At 44.3% G+C, this 24,749-nt stretch overlaps 1 protein-coding gene across 1 annotated transcript in view; it reads right to left on the bottom strand.

Moving 5' to 3' along the window:
* LOC307155283 (uncharacterized protein) overlaps positions 1–24,749 on the bottom strand; it is a gene marked incomplete at its 3' end in the record, with an annotated part of 133,655 nt that overhangs the window by 17,881 nt on the left and 91,025 nt on the right. The window contains exons 3-5 of the mRNA XM_079865844.1: positions 2,275–2,528; positions 1,617–1,757; positions 1,323–1,478 (exon numbers count right to left, since the gene is read on the bottom strand). Of these exons, the coding sequence (XP_079721970.1) occupies positions 1,323–1,478; positions 1,617–1,757; positions 2,275–2,528 (551 nt within the window). The remainder of the gene's footprint in view (positions 1–1,322; positions 1,479–1,616; positions 1,758–2,274; positions 2,529–24,749) is intronic.

Here is a 24,749-nt window from a genome sequence, read left to right as displayed (position 1 = left end):
CGGCGGCCCGGGAAAGCATAGCAGTCCATTCTGGATCTGGCTCGGACAACGCTACACACCCCGAGGGGGGCAACGCAGCCGAGTCGTCATTTCCAGAGGACAGCTCCCCCTCCGATGCTGCGATCGACATCTGATCGTCAGCCGGAGCCCCAAAGAAAACGGTTGGCCGTTCCGGAGAAGGACCAAGACGTTCACTAAGGAGCCCCAATGGCGACAGCGCTTGTGAGGCGTGAGGGGCCCGCGGAGGATGACTCGACGGGGAAGCCCTCACGGTAATCCTCAGATCACCCTGGTCATGCACCGAAGTAGGTCTATTCTGCGAGGCAGAATAGACACTAGATCGGGGCATAGGCGAGGGGACTGCACCTCCCTTGAGGTAAGCGAGTCTCGATCTCAGCGCTGCGATAGTCATATTCCCGCAATGGGAACATGAACTATCCACAAAAGCTGCCTCAGCGTGTTGAATGCCCAAACACGAGAGGCAACTGCTGTGGCCATCTGCTGGCGCCAGGGAACGACGGCATCCAGAAACGCACAAGCGGAATGACATCTTGAAAAAGACGCAGGGTCACGCTTGTGTTGCTCTTTTAGTAAAAATAAAAAAGGATTTAGAAAACTCTCTTTTGTGTTGAGGCACCCAGGGGTAGCCGCAGTGTGAATGCACACACAGGGGAAACGCCCACCGAACCGACACACACACACACAAACACAAACACAGTGCTGTGAAAACAGCAGTTGAGAGCTGCAATGCTCGCGGCCACCGCTGATCGCGCCGTCACACCAACACAGGAACAGAGAGATGATCCTCTTTTTGAAGTCTTCAAAGGCTGATTCTGATAGACAAATAGTCTCATAGAAACTCGGCTCCGAAGTGAAAGACAATGTGTGCGTGCGCCCGCTTCCTGTTTATACCCGCGCGGCGGGGCGGGGGCGCGTGACGCGATTCACGCACGCCAACGTTCATTGGCTCGTTCTGTAGACACTCGAAGTTGATAGGGCTCCCTGAAGTGATCGCAATTACGTCGTCACGTCGACGTTACGTCGAACGTGAGCGACTGAAAGGGAACTGAGGTTGTTTGAAAACACAAATAAATTAAGAGTGATATATTTTAGTCCATTGTCTATTAGCTTTGATACGTCAATATGCAAGTGTAGTTGAAGATACTAATAACAAAAAAAATCATGCTCTCAGTAAACACATGAAAACGTTTTATCTGATTAACTGGTGACAGGTTTAATAGAATTAAGAACGATCAGAAAATCCAACGCTAAAATACACTAAGAACTAAATGCTGATTTTAAAAATTCAAAAATCAACTTACTCTGTATGAAGCTTTTTTTTCTCTGTCGAGTGGCCGAGTCACAAACAGATTCCCTGATAATCTTTCTATAGTAAAAGTCCCCTTAGGCTCCAGATCCGCTCCTTCACCTGTGATACTGTATTGCATCGTAGCCTCCTTATCAAAGTCCGACTTTATCTAAATACAGAAAAAAAAAAAAAACAGGATACAATAACAGAATATGTTAATAAGAAACAATAACAAAATATGTAGATAACAGACAAAACTCTTTCTCGTTCATCTAATTTTAACATTCCCTTCATGACTTTCTCTCACCTGGTGCAGTTTCACTGGGAAAGGACCTTTGCCATTCTCAAGTAAAGAGAATGGAGGAATAACCCAACCTCTCTTTGCTCTCTTCAGACCCGTTGAAGACTTTGGAAACATCAGAACCAGATCATCAGCGGGAGATTCCATCTGAAAAAGTTAGTAAAAGAAACTGAGCAACAAAACATTTTTGTTTACAGTTAAATAATGGAAAATGTTTACTACAGCTACTGACTGCATTCAAATCAGTCTGTTACAGTATTAATATATGAGGAGGGTAAAATTGTTGGGTCCCTTTTCAATAAACAAATTTAGGGTTATTCGAGATCTCTTCACTAAACATTATTTCCTTATAATAAATGGAGTACAATATAAAACAGTGTAAAGTTTAGGTAATCTTAGGTTTTAGGCTTTAGCTCTGTATAAATAAAACATCTGGATTTTGTATTTGAGACGGATCAGAGAGAGCAGAGACAAATTACATTCATCAGCAGGGATTGGAAACATCATCAGTTTAACACAAACCTCTAATAATTAGCCCTAAACATGTACAGAAATTGAATTGTGCATTTACAGAACCATAAACCACACATAAAAACTGAAGTGTCCAATAGAGGTCAGGCTTGTACTGTACTGACAGCAGTTTCTGGAAGGAACTAGTTTGTACCTGTGGAGAGGAGATGTTCATGACCGTGTCCATGTGATGGTCCTCATGATGATGATGATGGACACGCTCAACTCTGACAGATACCGTGTGCTTCTTGCCACTGGAGTCCCAAGCGTCCACAGAAAACACCTTGTGGCCTTCATGAAGAGTCACTTGTCTCTTCAGTGTTACAGTCCCATCCGTGTCCACATCAAACCGCTTGTCAGAGGACTGGAAGAGCGTTCTTGTTCTTCCATCGCATGCATTAAAAATGACTGTCAGAAAAAGAGATTCAATTGGCTCATTAAAACATCTTGTCACATGTAAACCTGGTTCCCTGAGTTTTAAGGCTACATGCTAATCTTTTCATGAATTATTTATTTATAATTATTTAAAAAAATTCTCAATAGATTTTACACATGTCTGTGTTCAGAGTGGAAGGCAATGGTATTAGTGGAAAGAGCAAGATAAGCAAATATAATAAGACATGGACAGAGGGGAAGGGAGGAGCAAGGTGTAAGACGAGGGAGGAGAGGTAGAAGGATAGGGAACAGACGGGTTTATTAAATCAGAGCCACCCTAATTCACCATGACATAAATTATAATTTATAATATGGTCTTTCTTTGAGAGAAGCTGGAGAGAGAGCCCATCCCAATAAAAACATTGTGCCACAGTCAATGTCCCTGGACAACAACTTCTGCAATCTCCTGGTGTTGTGGCACACAACACTAGCCACGTTTCCATTACTCTTCAAATTGCACAAACTGAAAAGCACTTTCAAAAGAACTGACAGAAAAATTGTCCATTGGCCACGCATGAGCCAAAGCATCTATCCCCAGAGGCAATGGAAGAGGCAGAGTGGACAAGGGGCGCACTGGGCTGTCTCGCTCAAAGCGAGATCCACCTCTGCCAAATGTCTTAGTCCTTACCTTGAGATAAGATTTTTACATCACGCGAACCCTCCTGCACTCGCACAAATGGAAAGTATAACACAGCTTTAGTTATCAGCCTCAGATCTGTGCACTTTAGAGGGTGCAAATACTTAATCGAGTGAGGCCGGTGACCCCAGCACTTCTTGGGGGAGTCAGGACTACTTCACTGCTTCTCTGCTCCTCTCATGGGTGCTGATGAGAGATGAAGAGGGATCGGCTCACAAGCATTACAGATTCTTGAGCCCAATTACACTTTTTTCATGTGTGTCCTCACATGAGAAAACTATGAGAACACTATGTCGCTGGAAATTCTAACAAAATATGGGCAGATAAATTGTTTCCAGAATAAGAAGCAATTGAAGAGCAGTGGCATGTCCTGTTGAGGCACGGGTGATGACCCTCGGAGAGTGGTGTTAGCACCATCAGCCACTGAATTGGTGTGATTCTATACAGACATCAGACAATCATCACACATGCAGGCTGTTTTCATAGCATCAGCTAGAGATGAGACATTAGCTGCGTTTCCATTACCCTTCAAATTGCTCAAATTGAAATTGCGAATTGAACATACACCCAATGGAAACACGTCTATTTCGCAAAAACTCCCATTTATCGCAAAAAAAGTTTTTACGCTCGCATGAGGGGGTTTTTCAGGCAATTCGAAAAAGGAAAATTTCGCAAAACTGCAATGGAAACAGTTTTTTGCGCATTTACAGGTCACCTGACGTAGATGACAGGGTGTGTTTGGACCGAATACGAGACAGAGCTCTTTATTAAACTCATATAAGACAAAAGAATTACAGGAATAATGGATTTTAAACCTCAAATAAATGCCACAATCAAGACCTCAAAGCAGAAATGAGGAAGAAACACCCAGAAACACCTCATATGTGCCGCTCACAAGTATAATGGTAAAAAAATTATTGTTTATCACAATAATAAAAGGGTCGTTCCTTACCATTAATGCTTGGAAGACACACATACATCTCCTTCAATTAATAATAATGGCTAGTGCAGTGGCTGGGATATAGTACAGAAACCTACCAATGTCCGTTGCCATGGTTTTTGGAAGGATTTTATTTTTAGTTTAATGGAAACGCCGTCATTTCGCAGTAGTTTTTTGTTGACATTTACAAAAAAAAATCGCAAAAGTTTTGCGCAAATCTGTTATGGAAACGCTCCTACAGATAGAGATGAGACATTGATAGCATACATCATTAATCAACACTTACAGTATTTGTGAGCTACAATTTTTTTATAGTCCTCAGTTAAAAAGATGGTTAAAAAGATTTTGCAGAACATTTTGTAGAATATTTTTATTTTTAATATTTTATTATTTTCAGATGCTTCAGTGTTTTGTATAAAGAGATCAGCTTACCTCTTCCTAGTCTTTTTCCTTGGTGAAGGTCATCTCTGTGCACTTTAAAAACCAGCAACTCCGACTCAAAGCCAGGAGTACATGAAGACTCCTCCGCAAATCCACACAAAATGACCTAAATTGAAGCAATCTCTTTATGTATCACATATACACTTAAAATTGAAGGTATATTTCCAGCACAACAGCAGTCCATGTGAGCTAAACTGCGGATCATTTATCATTGCTTTGGCACAAAATGCATTCAACTACTAGCTCTCAACTTCATTAAACCTCTTAAAAAACACACATTAATAATATCAAATAAAATCAGATTCTCAAAAAAATAAAACAATTCTCTGAACATGATGAGTACAATCAAACACTAAAGAGATCCAAAGTTTTTGGAAAGTGCCCTGAATAAAATCCTACCTTACAGAGGAAAATAAGAACTCCCAATCGCACAATCTTCATTGTCTCAATTCGAAGCTAAAGGTCCTTTAGGTAATACTTCCTTGTTGGTCTTTAAGATTGCACAGTTGTTTAATTTCTTGAGTTGCTTGAGTTGCACATTTATTATGTTTTTAGGGGGGCGGGGGTGGGGTCGCCTAAAGGAGGGGCATTAGTGATGTAAATTTGCTTGAAAATAAAAAAATAAAATGATTCAACTCAAAATTTTAAATACCTGCATTTTTCAGTGAATGAAGACTACAGTATATCAGCATTTCACAATTTAGGACAGTATTTTTATGACTTGACTGGATCCAAGAGGGTCTATGATATCAAAAGCTGTATCTGTTAGCATTTTAAATAACCTCAAGGGCAGTTTCTGGACTCGCATGTTTTTCAGAAACCTGGTGAAACAAGTGTTTGGGAACACAACAATCTTTCAATACTGAAGTCACTTCGTACAAAAATCTTTATACAGTCTGCATTACCATCATGATATGAATATTTGCTAACACGCATCGGTCAAACCTGAAGCCACAGTCACAACTCTTCTCACAGTCAGAGAAACAGAAGACTGTCACTAAACAGTGAATAATTTTTCATTTCATTAAATAACTGCATCTTCCAAAAACCATAAACTCTTTAGTTATTCATACTCCACCATCTTCTATGCAGTTTGTAGTTAATTCGCCTTGGTACTATTTTTTAAAGTAAAGTGTAAAACTGTCGCAGAAGAATAAAGGGCTTTTATTAATAATAAAAAAATACAAAACTCTAACAAAGACCACCCCGAGGGGGAAACAAGAGACTTGACCTGACACATGAGGTTACATTCAACAACAATTAATTTTTATTTGTTTATTACATTTTTTTGTACATTTTTGTACATTTTTACATTTACAATAAAAAGAAAAAGTGCTTATTCAGCATTTTGGATTATAGACATGGACATGTCTCATAATGTAGGGGATGTGGCCTAAAAGCTAAATTCACACCACACAATTTTGTATTTTATTTTGATACATTTGATGAGCAAGTAGTAATTTGTAACAAGACATGATGTACTCGATGTACTTTTCCCCTCATCTCTGATTGTAACATATAATGAGAACATTTGGTTTAATTATTAGAACGTATGATCTTCTTTCAATTTAGTACTTTTAACAAAACGTTTATTCAACATCAAACAATGTCAAGTCATGTCACCTTTACTTATATAGCTCTTTATACAATACAGATTGTTTCAAAGCAGCGTTAAATGGATAAACAGGAAAATATATATACGCAAACACACACACAAATTTTTACTTTTTATGACATTGACAAAAAATGACATCAAGATTGTGTATACTGAATTAAAGTTCAACTTTGAAAAACAATAAAAATACATGCAATGCACATTACAATGCAAGATGTTTCAAATTACCCTTGTTGGTGAATTAAAGATGTTACAGTAATTCAGATACAGTTGCCACATTGGAAAATATACATTACCTAATTCACATTTTAAGAGATATACAATTCTTCCATTATAAATGTGTCGTTGCAGTTTGTTAGAAAATGTTTTATGAAGATGATAGAATGAAAGAATGCTAGAAACAGATGTTCTCAGTGTTAAATGTTGAGATATTAGTAGCCTTTAAAGAGTGGAAAAAATTCCACTTGCTTGTGAAAACATTACCAAAGCGAAACTGTAGACAGGAAGAGACTGGCTAATCACCATGTCGGACGATCGACCACAGTTATGTTTTCACATGCTCTGTGGTGTTATCTAAAATAGATCAGCAAGAGGAAAATAAATTCAAATAGTGGTGCAGCAGTTCCAGTAAACCATTGACCATAAAATTAAAATCGCCATACAATTAGCATAAAATGTATATAGAATTTCTGTCCATCCAATTTTAATAAATACTGATTATTTTACAAACATATCTCAGGCATCAAAGCAGAATTTCCAGGTATGAAACAGTTAAAAGGGAAGGTAATGAAGACTGCGCTCTGAGGACATAAGGACTGATTTTTTTCAAGACTTGCAAGTATTTTAGCAAGAAGATCAATGATGAGTGAATTTCAATGGTGCGTAAGTACACAAAGGCATGTACTACAGCTTCTGCACACTTAACACTGAGAGAGGTGAATAAATGATGTCTTAAACAAATCAAATGCAAATCAAATGTGAGGGAGAAGTCAAAATTTACTACTTACTGTAAAAATGACAACATTTTTCAGGCATCATTCTGGGTTCCTCAGATCAGCACGAAGAGCCCTCTTCCGATCCAGAGGAGAGCATGTTGTTTGCGGCGTCTAGCTCAGGGGACGTAGTTGGAGAGGACAAAGAGAGAATCAGTTGAGCCCTCTCCTTCTATCAGCCCCACATCCAGGAAATTATTGGGTGTAATGGTCATGCCATGGCCAAGCTAAACTTAACCTGGTCACGTGAGAAACAGACTCGACAAGTGATTTCTGGTGTGCCATGACCGTCCCATGAGCCTTCTGTTTCTTCGTGATTTTGTCCCAGGGGCGTAGAATTTAGTAGGGACGCTAGGGACGTGTCCCTACCAATATCCAGTGACACTGATATGTCCCTATCAATAATTTCGATCAAAACTTAAATATATATTTAGATATATATAACCACTGTTGTCCGGTTGTGTCTTGTGGTTTTCATGTATTAGGCTTATTTTATTTAATCAGGAAACATCTTATTTAGATTAAAATCTCTTACAAGAACGTTCTGAGAAAAATTATCAGTTTTTACTACTGTATTACAATCGCGGGATAAGTGGCGAACAATCGTTAGTTTGACAATCGTTAGAGAGAGAGAGAGAGAGAGAGAGAGATTGTGTATAAGTGTGTGTAACACTACATTATAGGGACAAAATGTCACCACAAAGATGGCAACATCTGAAATACTTGTCCTTGTGGGGATTTATTTATTTATTTATTTTTGGAAAACAGCTGAAAATGTAAAAATGCAGAAAGTTTTCTGTGATAGGCAGGGTCAGTGTAGGGGGATATAATATACCGTTTGTACAGTATAAAATCATTATGTCTGTAAAAAGTCCCCATAAAACATAAAAACACAACATTGCTTGGTCTTGTTGAAATGAGAGGAATGTTTGATGAAGTTGAAACCCTTGTCATCCCAGTCTCATCAGCTGAGACTGAAAGAAGTTTCAGTGTTCTTAGGACACTGAAAACATGGCTCAGAACCAGGGGCGTAGCAACCGGGGGGGACGGGGGGGACACGTCCCCCTCACTTTTAGAAACAGGTGATTCTGTCCCCCGCATTTTTTTTTTGACCCAGCGCCAATATTTCCGCCCGTGTTCTCTGATTTGTTACTTAGACTTGAGTGAACTAACATTCAGCCAATCACAGCGCGAATCATCTCTTGGGGCGTGTTTGCCATGAGCTTCAAATCTCTTGATGCTCTTGCGAATTTTCGTTCGTTGTTTAGTCACTTTGCTGTTTGGCCGTCTGGGGTAAAATGAACCCCAGAAAAAAGCAGAGGACATAACATCCTTTTTTCAAACACGCACTGTAAGTATGTATGTCGTGATGACATGAATCACGCGTAAAGTTTCCTTGTTGATTTAACCAACTGTACGCAGTAAGACCGTCTATGAGTAAGACGTGTAAGACAACAGAACCCGTATGGACCTCGTCACGTCGCGCCGGATTGTGCCGAGTGTGTGTTAAATGCTCTCCTACTTGTCACTTTGGATAAAAGCATCTGCTAAATGAGACATAACAGATTATTCCCATCAGGTACGCAACGTCATAAGACGTTGATATTTGGTTAAATTTCGGTTGCGACGTCGGGTGACCAAAATAATATTAAAACTTTGTAAATACATTGATTTAGGTTTTATTGATATATTTTAATAAAATGTCTGTTGTATAAAACTAGGGGGAAAATGCCCTTTATAAAGGTACAAAAAATGAGTGTTTTCAAACAGTGATGTAATGAAACATTGACAATTTAAGTTTGAAGGGAGTAAAGCCTCTGTTTATGCTATTAAGGAAATGTAATTTTGCCAAAAGAAGAACTTTTATTTTAAATAAATGTTAATTTTAAATCAGCCTACTTCAGTGTGATATGTTACCATATTATCATGCTTAACACTGATAATTTGAATATTTTTGTAATGTGATGATCAGATGCAGATAACTAAATCAAAGAATATCATATTTTGGGCAGTTGGCGGGTGGATTGTTTATTTTTAACAGTGGATTCGGGTGACTCAAAGTGCACCAGATTAATGAATTTATCTTTAAAATGTACAAATTTTCTTCCGGGGGGGCATGCCCCCGGACCCCCCTAGAGGTACCAAGCTCCACACACAAAAGTAATGTGGGAAACACATTCAGTCACATACAGCTTTTGTCCCCCCCACTTTTAGAATGGCTGCTACGCCCCTGCTCAGAACAATGGCACAAGTGACACTTAACAGTATTGCTGTGTGTCATGTCCAACAGGACAAACTGGACATTATTGATGTGAAACAAATATGCCAACAGTTCATTTATGTAAGTTCACTTTTAAATTAAGATTCTGTCATCGCTCTGTTACTCTCCCTCAAGTTGTTTCAAACCTGTATGCATTTTTTTCTTCTACTGAACACAAAAGAAGATATTTTGAAGAATGTCGGTAACCAGTATTGAGTTTTTTTTTCTACTCTGGAAGTCAATGGGGTCCATCAACTGTCTGGATACCGACATTCTTCAAAATATCTTCTTTTGTGCTCAGAAGAAGAAAGAAATTCATACAGGTTTAAAACAACTTGAGGGAGAGTAAATGACAGAATTTTCATTTTTGGGTGAACTGTCCCTTTAATGACAAATGCAGCTCAACTTCAGGGGATGTCCCCATCCCCACCAATTTCAAAATCAAACCTACGCCCTTGTCCAAAAAAAAAAAAGTCCCACATTTGAGTTACACGAATGTGGAGGGATTGTGCGAGTAGGAATTTGCTGGCTAGCTATCTCTCGCAGAGTGAGGCACACACTTTGAAGGCTCCAGTTTTGCCATCTAAGCCATTACAGACCACCTCGCAGATGATTGTAAAGGCGTATGTGGCAGCTGGTCAGGCTGCAGGTGCCTTGCACACAATGGTCAGATTTAGGTCAGAGGTAGGGATTTTCTGCTGAAGCGGTCGCTAAATTGGTTTCACAGACCTGGTTTTCTGTGACACCAAACAGACGGCCGCCACTATCAGTGTTTCGATGGCAGTGATCTCATCTATCCAATCACATTCTAATACTCGTGGTATAAAAGATTGGTACTTACACACGTTTGAGTTCGCAGATGCTGACGCTTCCATTCACCTCCATCCTCCCCACCACCTCCAAGAGGGATCCTTCCCTCCATCCTCCCCACCACCACCAGGATGGTCCCTTCCCATACCTCACAGGGGGTCGGCTGCGCCCCTGCCTTTGTCTTCAGGCAGGATATGCAGAGTCCGGACCCTCGGATTGCGAGCTACGGACGGAGCCTACGCCAAAGAACTATATTGCTTGCTGGGCTGTTAATAAATGTCAAATTGTCACAGTATTTAGTCTCCCAAGTCTTTCTGGTTTAACTGTTCTTGCTGTCACCTGTGTCAAATATCACGCTCAGAGCAGTGCTTGACTAATTTATGCATGCCGGCACGTTTGTGTATTCGGCAAAGATACTTTCCGATAAGGTTGGAGGTTTGCCCCGTTCACTTGCCCCCCAAGTTGGGAGTGTCATTTGTCATTGGCTGGAAACAGAGGTAGATCTGAAAACGTCTCGGTTATGTATGTAACCCTCATGCCCTGAGTAGGGAACGGAGACGTTACGTTGTGATGACGAATGGGGTTTCGCTTCACACCTTCAAGTATTACAAAACAAGCTAATGGCAAGGAAATGCCATGGGTCTGCAGAATTTGCATAGTGTAACTCCGTCCCCCCTCATGGGTATATAAGGAAGTACGCTGGCAACATGCAGATATGTTTCTTCGCTGAGGAGCCGAGACTGAACTCGTTCCAGCGGTACAACGGGAGTGGCAGGGAGACGTAATGTTCAAGTTACATTGTGATGACGAATGGGGTTCCTAGTCTAATCACGCCACCTCAACTGTCTTCCAGTGCCCTACGTAAATCTGAGCTCCCTGCCGTGAAACTAGCACGGACGAAGGACTCCTACTTAACACAGGAATACCAAGGTACACTGGGGAGCATATCTCAGTGGAAATAGGCAAATAGTGCCTGCTCGAAGGGGGGGGGACTTACAGAATACACATATGACCCGCGAGCGGGCTGCATATGGAGAAATATTGGGGTGTCCAGCCCGCAGGGTGGAATGTTTCAACCCCAAGGTGGCTTGCCAAGAGAAAGACACATGCTCATAGAGGCTTACAGTGGAATACACATGTGGGGGTCGCCCAAGGGGGGAACCATGCACATGGAGGCACCTAGCCAACGCGAAAGCTGCCGGTGGCATAACTCTGGCGTTGACGTCAACGGTGCTGGAGGAACACAGGGCTTCTCGGGGAAGCTCACCTGAGGAGAATATCGCACATATCCAGTCCGAGCAGTGGAATGGAGAGTAGTGGAATAGTTGAAGCGAGTACACGGGAGGACACTGTCTCCACTCTGAGATTGTTGAATTGTTGAATCTCGCAAATGTGTTGGGTGTCACCCAGCCTGCAGCTCTGCAGATGTATGTTTGCGAGGCACCATGCGCTAGAGCCCAAGAGGAAGCCACACTCCAGGTGGAGTGTGCCTTCACACCAAGGGGGCATGGTCGACCTTGTTGCTGGTATGCAAAAGCAATGGCGTCCTCTATCCAGTGAGACAACCTTTGCTTGGAGAGAGCCTTTCCCTTTAGCTGAGGTCCTGAAACACTGCGTTTCTGTCTACATAAGCACGGAGGGCGCGTACTGGACAGAGCAGTGCCAAGGCTGGGTCTGCCTCCTCCAAGGGCGGCGCTTGCAGGTTCACCACCTGGTCTCGAAAGGGAGTGGTGGGAACCTTGGGCACATATCCAGGCCGGGGTCTCAGGATCACGTGAGAAGAGACCGGCCCGAATTCCAGGTATGCTTTGTCAACCGAAAATGCCGGCAGGTCCCCTATCCTCTTGATGGAGGCCAATGCAACCAGGAGCGCTGTCTTCATTGACAGGAACTTAAGCTCAACTGATTGCAAAGGCTCAAAGGGAGCACTCTGCAGGGCAGTTAGCACCACTGTGAGGTCCCAAGAGAGTTCCTCTCAGGAACCTGATGATCAGGTCATGCTTCCCCACGGACTTACCTTCAACTGCGTCGTGATGTGCGGCGACAGCGGCAACATACACTTTGAGGGTGGAGGTAGACAGTCTTCGCTCCAACCCATCATGCAGGAAGGAAAGCACAACACTGATCAGGCATTTTCTGGGGTCTTCTTGGCGAGAAGAGCACCAGGTGACGAAGAGGTTCCACTTCAACGCATAGGCATGTCTCGTGACGATGCTCTAGCGGAAGTGATGGTAGCTACCATCGTAAGCTGGTCACGCAGTTCCAGGTTTGGCCGTAACCCACCGGTATTCTTGGGTACAATGAAGTTGGTGCTGTAGAAGCCGGACTTCATTTTGGCTGGAGGGACAGTCTCGATCGCACCCTTTGCTAGTGGGATGGCGAACTCTGCTCGCATGACTGGGGCATTGTCACCGACCATGGTGTAGCGGACTCCCCGGAAGCGGACTGAATCGCGTAGCCGAGCCTGATGGTTCTCGCAACCCAGCAGGACAGGTTGGGAACCTCTAGCCAAGCTCCCAAGAACTGTACCAGTGGGGTCATGCGAACCACTGACGTACCCTCAATGGGGCAGCAAGGTGGAATGACCGGCCCGGACATGGAAGGTATAGTGTCCCGGTGTGGAAGGACCAGCGCTCCACGGGGGTCTGCTCTGCCAGGGGTATGGAGACAGAGGAGGATGAGAGTGGCGAGGCTTGTGAGTGGCGCGCACTGTCGTCCGAGACCTCTGGTGGCTCAGAGATGGGTGTGTCAGTTCTTTCTTAAACCAGATTGGGGTGCTGCCCGCCGTGGGGCAAGCAGCGGGGAAAGGAGAACAAAAGATTCTCCCCCAGCCCTCCACCGGGGGAGGGAGTGGCCCTGCTACCTTCTCCTGTGAAGAACTGATCGCCATCTCTGAGCAGCCCCTGAGGTGCCGCTTAGCCTGGCGTTTAGCAGGCTGAGGGTTCTGTGCCGACGGCTGGGTGGAGGCAGCAGCGGGCCGTCGAGGCAGAATATGGTTTATCACATCAGTCTGCTTCTGGGTGGTCAAGAACTGTTGGGCAAAACCCTCGACCACGCCGCCGAAAAGGCCAGCCTGGGACATGGGAGTGTCGAGGAAGCAGGTTCGCTCGGCATCTCGCATATCGGCCAGGTTTAGCCAGAGGTGTCTCTCCTGTACCACGTTTGTGGACATCACCTGGCCCAGGGAGCATGCAGTCACCTTCGTCGCTTGGAGAGCAAGGTCGGTGGTGGCACGCAGCTCATCAAAGAGCCCTGGGTCAGTCCTGCCCTCGTGCATGTCCCTGAGCATCCGTGCCTGATAGACCTGCAGGATGGCCATGGCATGCAAAGAGGCAGCTGCCTGCCCCGCAGCTCTATAGGATGTCGCAACGAGAGTTGACGAAAACCTACAGGCTTTGGAGGGGTGCTTAGGGTCACCACAGGAGGAAGCACTCTAAGGACACAGTTGCATCGCAACAGAACGTTCCACCGGGGGAACTCCAGTGTGCTCTTTGGCAGCGGCCCCGTCTAGGGGAGGAAAGGCAGAGAAGGTCGCAGAGCGATCGCGGGAAGACAATGGTGCCTTCCAAGACCTCGTCACCTCTTCGTGCACTTCCAGGAAGAAAGTTATTGGGGGCTCGCAGCACCCAAAAACCAATCGTCCAGCCGCGAGCGCTCAGGACAGGATGGAGGGTTCCACTCGAGCCCATCCATCCCCAAGATTGGCTTGAAGGAAACAATTTTCCCATGAAGGAACACGCTGTTCACATTCTCAACTATCTCAACGACTGGCTGATACAAGTACAGTCTCGGGACCAGTTGTGGGGACACAGGGACCTGGTGCTCAGTCACGCCAGCTAGTTGGGGCTTCAGATCACCTGGGAAAAGAGCAAACTCTCCCCCATGCAGAGAATCTCTTTTCTCGGTATGGAGTCCGGTTCGGTCAAACAGTCAGCACGCCTCACAGAGGAAAATGCTCGGTCGGTGCTGAACTGCTTGAAAACGTTCAAGGGCAGGACAGCGGTCCCACTGAAATTCTTTCAGAGGCTCCTGGGGCATATAGCAGCCGCAGCAGCTGTGACGCCGCTCGGCTTGCTTCATATAAGACCCGCTTCAGCACTGGCTTCCACGGACTGCTCAACCATGTGGCCGACGAACTATCATGAACTGTGCTCCCAGGAGAGTGGTGACTCCATCCCCTAATGGTCCAACTGATCTGGTGTCTTTTCATTGCCGCACAGGTAGACCTGTATTCCCTAACCGAGGGAATACTCAGCACCGATGCACTGGCACACAGCTGGCTCCGGGGCCTTCGCAAATATGCATTTCCCCCAGCAAGCCTACTTGCACAGACGCTGTGCTATTTCAGGGAGGATGAGGAGCAGGTCCTGCTAGTTGCGTCCTATTGGCCCAACCGGACCTGGTTCCCAGAACTCATGCTCAGGGCACTCTATGACACCCATGCCCAGACCTCTGGAAACTCCATGTCTGGTCCCAGTATGTGAAGTGGAGGTTCTAGGTGACAACACCTGAGGTACTTACCACCATCACTTCGGTGCGAGTACCATCTACGAGACACGCTTACGCCTTTAGGTGGAACCTGTTCGTCGTGTGCTGTTCCTCTCGCCAAGTGGACCCCCGAAGATGTTCGATCAGTGTCAGTGCCTTCAGCACAGGTTGGAGTGAAGGCTGTCTCCCTCCACCCTCAAAGTTTATGCTGCCGCTATTTACGCATATCACCACCCGATAGGAGGTAAGTTGGTTGAGAAGCATGACCTGGTTGTCAGGTTCCTTAGGGGGGCGAGACGGTTAAATACTCCTTGACCTCCATCCATAACCTCTTGGGACCTAATTCTGGTTCTTCAAGCACTTCAGAATGTGCCCTTCGAGCTTTTGCAATCAGCAGACTTAAAGACCCCAGCCTGGATATGTGCCCAAAGTTCCTACCACTCCCTTCAGGGACCAGGTGGTGAACCTGCAAGTGCTGCCCTCAGAGGAGGCAGACCCAGCCCTGGCTGTGCTCTGTCCCATCAACGCTCTGTGGCGGTACGTGGACAGAACTCAAAGCTTCAGGACCTCATACCAGCTCTTTGTCTGTTATGGGGCCCAGCAGAAGGGAAAGGCTGTCTCCAAGCAGAGGTTGACCCACTGGTTAGTGGATGCCATCGCCTTGCCTCACCAAGCACAAGCAGTGCCTTGCCCACTCAGGTTGCAAGCTTACTCAACAAGTGTTGCATTCTCCTGGGCACTGGCACGTGGCACCTCGCTAACAGATATTTGTAAATCTGCGGGATGGGCAACATCCAACATGTTTGCCTATGTTCTATAGCCTAGGTGTAGAGCTGTTTTCCTCCTGTGTTCTCTAGTGAGGCTCAAGCACTGAGAGGCTCATCTCTTGTCAGCTTGCTGTGCCTACAGTTGTGCTCATGTCTCCATGTCAACCTGTTGAGTCCTCCGTCACCCTCGGTAGCCGGATGTGGAGCTGAACCCTTGAGAACCGGGTCTAGGCTGGGTGCCAAATGTGTGACCCTGCGTGGATACCATATGTTGCTTTTTTCCCACGATTGCTCCTAAACGGAAGCCTGTATCTTTCTGTATCATGGGAGAACCCTTAGGGGTTAGGGGGTTAGTCCATCTTGGGGTTAGTCCATATGTTATCTCCACATGACTCCTTCGGGGAAGGATGTGACTTTCGCAGCGTTTCTTTCCAATGGAAAGGGCATGCATTCCCAGTGTTATCCAATAGTCTCACTGATTCGGAACAGCAGTGATGGACTTCTCTGTGTAAGCCCTGTCTCATCAGGTAAGAGGGAGTAGGAGGTTTACACAGGGCGCTGGATGGGGTCAGCAGCTGTGGCGCTTTGGTAGAGGCATAAATACTGACTGATGATTCAGTTTGCTTGGCCAGTAGGATATTAATTTTGACTAACATTTTTTTGTAAGTATAGGCCAATTTGCCTCATGCAATGCAGTATTGCAGCTTTACAGTAATACTGAAGCTAGTCACTACAGGTATTCAGACAGTTATTCTTGATTTTACAAAAACATAAATAATCATAAATATAATCGCCACTATGTGGTCATGATATAAAGTACCAGTCACAAGTTGGACACACTTTCTCATTCAAGTGAATGTGAGGGTTGGTTCAAACTCTTGGCTGGTACTGTCCATGTTCTACAACAGAAAAAAAAACACCCCTAAATAACACGTTTAAATAACACACACACACACACAAAAAAAGACTGATTTGAAAAAATTAAATGAAAACATCAATCAGATAATTGCAACGTGTATATTCTGTTTTGATTTGGTTCTGTTCGTATTTTCCCTGTCATTATTTGTTGACTTTGGCTGCAGTAGAAATGGCAAACTTCCGTAATATATAGTAGGTAAAAAACAGTGACAAAAGATGTATGTCCAAAGTACTCATAAAAAAGTAAGCAAAAAGAACCCGGATGACCTACTTCTTCCGGTGAGATTCTGAAGTGTGTATACGATTTTAGTTTACTGTCCCATGGGGCCACAGGAGAATCCCGTAACAATGGTGAACTTTATTGGAAGTTTCATCACATATTGCTGTGTTGAAAACGTCTCAGGTTACGACTGTAACCTATGTTCCCTGAGAACAGGGAACGAGACACTGCGTCGAATGACGCTTTGGGGAACGCCTCAGGCAGGACAGGTGTCTGAAATCACTATCAAATCACGGCAATCATAATGACCGGCGACAGCCCGTGAATCATTAACGTGAATGATTAACGTGCGACCTGCAAGTATAAAAGGGCGCCTTGCAAACATGACAAACACCTTATCGTCTGAAGGGACTGTTTGGTAGGCAGGCCCCGAGGCATGGCAAGGAGACGCAGTGTCTCGTTCCCTGTTCTCAGGGAACATAGGTTACAGTCGTAACCTGAGACGTTCCCTTTCGAAAGGGAACTCGCACTGCGTCGAATGACGCTTTGGGGAACGATATACCAACGCCACCATGCTAAGGGGAGTGCCTGCCAGGCGGCAGTGACAACTGTCAGAACTAGCAAATTCAAATGAAACGCTAGAACCACTCACCCTCAGGTCACACTGGGCTGTCAGTGACAGCACTCCCTACGGTCATAGCCCAAGCTATATGATACCACAGAAAACCTCCATAAACATAGTTTAGCGAAAGGTCTACCTGGGCCTGCTCAAGGGCCTAGGACCACACTTCAACTTCTTAGAAGGGGTCCCTTCTAGGGAATGTGGCTAGGGAACCCGAGGGAACCCCAGCCAGTCACTATTCAGGGGAACGTGCCACCTGAAATGCCACCAGGCAGGCCTGACCTGGTGTCACTACATAAGACACTACAGTCTGGCCACTTCCTGTCTGTCCGAAGACAGAGCCTCTGGACACTTGCCTTTAGGAAAGGCATCCAACCCGAGGGACTGCAAAGCAGGCAGTAAACCACTCGGCCCGGAACTCAGAGACGGGATATCCTGGAGAGTATGCCTCAGCATAGTGCTTTACAACCCTTGCCAGCGAGGGGAGTTTCTCTACTCGATCCACGGATCAACCCAGTGTTTGCGTTTCAAAACACTGAGGAGGCCTGTGAGGGCCTAAGGGCTGATCTAACTGGGAGGCCTCAAGAGAGGCCTACGACCGACTGACCAGACTCAGGAGACCACATACTCATACTGACCCTCAGTGAGGGGAGCATAAGATCTACCTGGTAGGCAACCAGGCTGAAGCAGGATAAAGAGTTTCCAGGAGGGAACCCGTAGCAGAGAATAAAAACTTGAGTCGAGCCAGGGCGCAAGCTCACCTTCGGTAGCTGCCTGATAAGGTCTGCTAAACTGAAAGTAAGCGGCCACTAGCTTACAAACCCAGCACCACTGTGAAACTACTCTCAGGGAGACCTGGAGAGGCCTACTACTTGACAACCACAGTATGTGGGAGCTCACTTTCAGAGAGGCCTGGATAGGCCTACTACCTGAAAAACCATACCAAATGGAAACCCACAGCATGTGGGAGCTAACCCTCCAGGGAGGCCTGGTGAGACCTACTACTTGACAACCACAGTATGTGGGAGCTCAACTTCAGGGAGGCCTAGTGAGGCCTACTACCTGATAACCACAGTGCATGGGAGTTCACTTACAGAGAGGCCTGGAGAGGCCTACTACCTGACAACCACAGAATGTGGGAGCTCAACTTAAGGGAGGCCTAGTGAGGCCTACTACCTGATAACCATGGTACATGGGAGTTCCCTTACAGAGAGGCCTATAGAGGCCTACTACCTATCACCAGAAAACCACCTAAGTGGAAGCCCAAAGTATGCTGGAACTCAACTCCAGGGAGGCCTGGTGAGGCCTATTACCTGAAAACCATGACATGAAGGAGCTAACTTCCAGGGAGGCCTGGAGAGGCCTACTACCTGAAAAACATAGCTGACAGTGAGCCAGACTGGCAGTCCAGTTGACTGTCTTTGGGGCTTTGCCTCCAGGGAGGCCTTATGAGGCCTACTACCCGATAGCCACCACAAAGTGTGGGAGCCCATCTCCAAGGAGGCCTGAAGAGGCCTACTACCTGAAACAGTCTAATCAGCTGAATTTGACTGCTGCTGGGGACTCGCCTAACAGTGAGGCCTGGTCGAGCCTACTAGCTGATAGCGAGTCTATTCTGCTACTTTAACGAACACTGCTGGAACCATACCATTGAAAAACTTTTCCTATAGTTTTGTCCTAGTGTATGTTCCACAATGTTGTTACCCACCTCCGAGGAGGCCTGTTAAGGCCTACTACTCGGCAGTGAGCCTTCTGCCCAAACTACCAGGGCCAACCACCGAAGGTGAGCTGGCCTAGGAGCCCTATTTGGAGGCTACCCGGTCAAGGAGGCCTGCTGGGGCCTCTACCTACTGTGCAGCCTTCAAGGCAGAAAACTGCAGTGCTTACAGTATCCTGGTACCCAATCACATTGACAAAGGCAGTGTACTCAGCAAAAACAATACCCTTATAGCAGGGGAGTACAACATACGCCACTCTGCCTAGTGGAGGCCCCATTAAGGGCCTACCTACTAAATGCATGGGCGTCAGCTCATGGCAATGCTCTGGCTTCAAGGGAGCGGAGTTCAAAAACTGGAATGAAATGTAGCTTAGAACTCCCTGCTCAACCGGAGCCATCGTGGTGTGAGGTAGATAAATACAGAGCTGAGAATGGACTACTCAAAACTACCCTGAGATAGCGGGGGAGTAACAACCATATGCCCCTGAAATGTTAGACAGGGAGCGGGCCTCATCATAAGTAGCTCTGTTCGGCAGGGTCTGGCAAACTATCACATCGCAGAGCGAAAGACAGCTGTCACGACCGGCTCGAAGCCGTGGCAAATGAAATGGAGGACATAGTGATTGGTTTGCAAAAATAAAGATTTATTAACATAAATAGAAAAAATATAAGCAAGAAAACATGGTCATCTGTAATGTCTGTTAGGTGCATGAATGTAAAGGTATCAATCACAGAAAACGAAATACTAAACCAAATAACAAAAGCAAGTTTAACCCTAAAACAAACCCGAGCCAACTCAAAGTAACGCGGAGAAAGACCTCTCTCTCAACACTAGCCAGCCTAAACTTTTATAGAGGGATGAACAGGTGGACATCGTTCCCTTGATGAGTCTCCTAGCCACACCCACCAACCGGCCATAGCGGGGAAGAGTAGAGACTCGTCACACACTCCCCCTAAAAAGAAGAGCAAAGAGTTTTAGAACACTTCCAAAACCCAAACCAAAACCCCACCACTTCTAAATTCAAACAGTCCAAGTAAGCGAACTTGGTCCAACTCCAAATTTTCCCCAGTCTTGTTATATCTCCAAGTCCTTTCAGCAACCACGGCGCCTAGGAAGCAAATCAAGAAAAGAACAGAGACAGGAAAATAGAAGAAATCCCATAACACTAGACGATATAAATACGAGATAAGGCATCAGCAGTTGTATTCTCTGAGCCTTTAATATGGCGGATATCTAACAGGTATCCCTGTAAAAATAAGCACCACCTCATTAACCTCTGGTTTGGGTTCTGCAACGAATGAAGAAAAACTAAAGGGTTGTGATCAGTAAAAACTACCAGAGGTCCCTCAGACGAACCCACATACACCTCAAAATGTTGCAAAGCCCAGATCAGAGCAAGCGCCTCCTTTTCTATCACAGAGTAATTAAGTTGATAAGGATTGAACTTTTTAGAAAAGAATCCAACTGGATGATCAATTCATTGCACCCACATTGCTGGCATCCACTTGCAACCGAAATGCTTGGTCAAACTTTGGCGCTTTCAAAACAGGATCCTCTGTAAGAAGCAATTTTACCTTTTCAAAGGCTTGCTGACAACCAGACGTCCAACAAAAGTCTACTCCTCCCCGCAATAAATTTGTCAGGGGAGCCACCACTGTAGAAAAATTCCTGCAAAAACAACGATAAAACCCTACCATTCCAAGAAATCGCATAAGTTCTTTCTTGGTGGCAGGTGTTGGGTAGTTATCAATCGTTTCTACTTTCGCGCGGACAGGGCGCACTTGGCCTTGCCCCACCACTTTCCCCAAGTAGACTACTGTGGCCTTGGCGAACTCACATTTTAACAAATTAACGGTCAAATTCGCCTCCACAAATCGATCAAATAGTGCTCTAATTTGAACAATATGTTCTTCCCAAGTTCGACTATACACAACGACGTCATCTAAGTACACAGCGCAACCCTTTAAACCACAAATAACTCGATTCATTAAACGCTGGAAAGTTGCGGGAGCATTACGCAACCCGAAACTCATAACGTTGTACGAAAATAATCCAGACGGTATAATAAAAGCAGAAATTTCTTGAGCTCTTTCAGTTAAAGGCACTTGCCAGTAACCTTTTAGTAAATCAAACTTACTAACAAATTTAGAGTTTCCCACTTGATCAATACAGTCCTCAATTCGAGGCAATGGAAATGAATCGGGTTTTGTTACAGCATTTACCTTTCGGTAATCAGTACAAAATCTGAACGATCCATCAGATTTACTCACTAGCAATGATGGAGAAGCCCAGCTAGAAAAAGAGGGTTTAGCGATATCATTTTCCAACATATAATCAACTTCATTTTCTAATTGTTGTTTTTTACTCGCAGATACTCGATAATAGCGTTGATGAATTGGAGCCGAATCTCCCACATCAATATCGTGTTCAATAAGACTTGTACGAGATGGAGTATCGGGAAACAGTGTAATATATTCAAAAATCAAATTAATCAAATCAGTACGCTGCACCTCCGTTAAATGACTAAATCGATTGTGCAAAGAGCTTAACACTTCTGAATTATGTAAACGACCCTGAAGGACAGAATCTCCAGGATCAATCTCATCCTGATCCCCGCCTAACAGAATTGAAGTGGTTGACAATTCAGGATCACCAGAAGCAAAAGAACCTGTAACCAGAACAGGTTTAATGCCAGAATTAGGCATAACAACGTTGTCTTGATTTATTTTAGCGTCAACAAAATCTTCAGAACCATAGAAAGGCTTTAGCAAATTTACATGACATAACCTCGTCTTCTTTTTTCGATCTGGCGTATTAATCAAATAGTTAAGATCAGAAATTTGACGAGCCACAGTATATGGACCTACAAACTTGGCCTGAAATGGTGATCCCACAATAGGCAACAGAGCAAGAACTTGATCACCCAATTGAAAGGAACGCAATTCTGTACGACGATCAAAAAGTCGTTTCATCCGATCTTGTGCTCTGCTCAAAGATCCCTTTGCCAGTTGGCACGCTTCAAAAATTCGTCTGCGAAAATCACTCACATATGATAGAACATTTTTTGGTGGATCAACTTTTTTCCAATCTGCAGACAAAACAGATAATGGACCACGCACCTCATGCCCAAAAACGAGGTCATTCGGACTAAATCCAGTACTCTCCTGAGCAGCTTCTCGAGCAGACATCATTAACCAGGGTAACCCAGCTTCCCAATCTTTATTCATCTGAACACAGTAAGATCTCAATAAAGACTTTAAAGTTTGGTGAAATCTTTCCAGTGCTCCCTGACTTTGGGCGTGATAAGCACTGGAAAGATTATGTTGAATATGAAGCTGTTTCAAAACTTGACCAAACAAATTTGAAGTAAAATTACTCCCCTGGTCAGACTGAATAATTCGTGGTATTCCGAAGACTGATATAAACTGAGTCAGTGCTTTTAAAACTAACTTTGCAGTTAGAGAACGTAACGGGTACACAGCTGGATATCTAGTCACTTGGCACATAACAGTAAGCAAATATTCATTCCCCGCCTTTGACCGAGGTAATGGCCCCACACAGTCCACAATAAGATGTTCAAAGGGTTGACTAACAGCAGGAATTGGATACAGAGGGGCAGGTTTCATTGACTGGTTTGGCTTTCCAGTGAGTTGACATGTTTGACAAGATTTAATATACTTCGATATATCACGCTTCAACTTTGGCCAAAAGAAATGTTTCAAAAGCAACCTGTACGTCTTTTTCACCCCCAGATGTCCAGATGTGTCATGTGCCGTTTTTAAAACAAGTTGACGGAGAGACTGAGGCACTACAATTTGGAAAACAGGATCACCAATTACAAATTCTCCATGCGGCACCCACTTTCGGACTAACACATCTCCCTCTAGATAATATCCAGAAGGAAGATTTACGATTGTATCATGAGAGACAACTCGATCAAACAATTCAACAAGTGTAACGTCAGCCTTTTGTTCCTTAATCAAGTCATCACGTGACACAGACAAGACGGAAGGGATTTCTAGAGGTGCACTCAAAATCTCTCTAGTTTCAGATTTATCAACAGCTGGTATTTTACTCATAGATCTTGTTATCACGCATGACGGAAACCCATTCAAAGAACAGGAAGAATTCTCATCACTTGCGTCAAAAGTCGACACAGATGGTGTGACCACCAAATTCGGTGAAACATTCCGCCAAACTCGTTCACCAGCCAAATCATTTCCCAGGATTACCTGTACTCCGTCCACAGGCAAGCAGGAACGCACAGCAACCTCCACTTCTCCCTGGATCAAATCAGAATGTAAAATGATTTTATGTAAGGGAACGGACATCACATTCAAACCAATACCCCTAATCAACACATTGTTCCCAGTATACGAATCATTTGAAAAAGATAGAATAGACTCTAGGACAAATGTTTCTGATGATCCAGTGTCACGAAGAATTTTGACCGGTACATCTTCTGTAGAATTTACCAATCTAACAGAACCATCTGTAACAAATGGAGAAAATGTTGAAACACGTGACGAGGAACTCCCCGGTACATTTACTTCAGAGGCAGTCACTGCCAGAACAACAGCCTTCACCGAAGACGATTTAGATTTCAACAAAGGACACTCATTCTTCCAGTGACCAAACTCATGACAATAATTACAGATGTTTTCTCTGTCTTTTACTCCAACAAATGTAAGACGCTGTTTGTCAGGTATATCACCCAAAGTTCTCGGAGATCTACTAAAATCATGCCACAACTCTCTCTTAACATTTTCTCCAGCATTTTTGTAGCCGGAAGAGTTTTTATGAATCAGAGAAAATTCATCAGCCATAACAGCCCCCTCATATGCGGTGTCAGGTTTACGCTCACTAATATAAGTTACTACACGTTGCGACACAGAGTTTTTAAACTGTTCAAGCAAGATCAACTCCTTCAAATCGTCTAACGTTTTAACGTCAGAAGCTGCACACCAACGATTGAAGTGAACTGAAATATCATGTACAAATTCAACATGCGTTTGACTATCAGTTTTCTTCCAGGACCTAAATTTTTGTCTATAGGCCTCTGGGACCAACTCGTATGCCCTTAATACTGCATTCTTAACAGTCAAATACTCCTTAGCATCTGCTACACTAAGAGACAAATATGCTTCTTGAGCTTTTCCTGTAAAAACAGACTGTAACATAAGCGTACGTTCCTCATCTGGCCAATTTCGCGTTTCTGCCACGCGTTCAAACAACAAAAAGAAGCGTTCAACATCTTTCTCGTCAAATCTAGGGATCAATCTCATATTAGCCACTACATCAAATTTACACAAAGCCAAATCGCGTTCTACACCTCCCGTTGAATTAAGTTTACCTTCTTTTATCAGATCTAAACGGTAACGTTCAAGATCAAGCTGTTGTTGTTGTAACTGTAGCTTAGACATCTCAACACGATTTTGTGCTTCTACCATTTCTCTTTTTATTTCCGTTTGAATTAACAACAATTGTTTTTGTTCTTCAAATGTTAGATGAGACATTGATGCTGCACCAACAAAAGCTGAAACATCTTCCAAAGATTGAGACTCCAAAACTCCGCGTTCAGATAACTCAGTCTTAATCATAATTTTAATACTATCTTTTAAACGTTTATCTTGACTTGACAAACTAATTTTGTAATGCGTTGCAAGTTCTACTAGTTGATCTTTAGAAAAATCATCCAACAGATCTTCAGACGGAGCACTAATAAAATCCTCAATCTTTGAATCCATGGTGAACAACAGGAGTAAG

Source organism: Squalius cephalus (assembly GCF_949319135.1).
Source record: "Squalius cephalus genome assembly, chromosome: 3".
Classification (NCBI taxonomy): domain Eukaryota; kingdom Metazoa; phylum Chordata; class Actinopteri; order Cypriniformes; family Leuciscidae; genus Squalius; species Squalius cephalus.
This window is presented reverse-complemented; position numbering and strand designations above follow the sequence as displayed.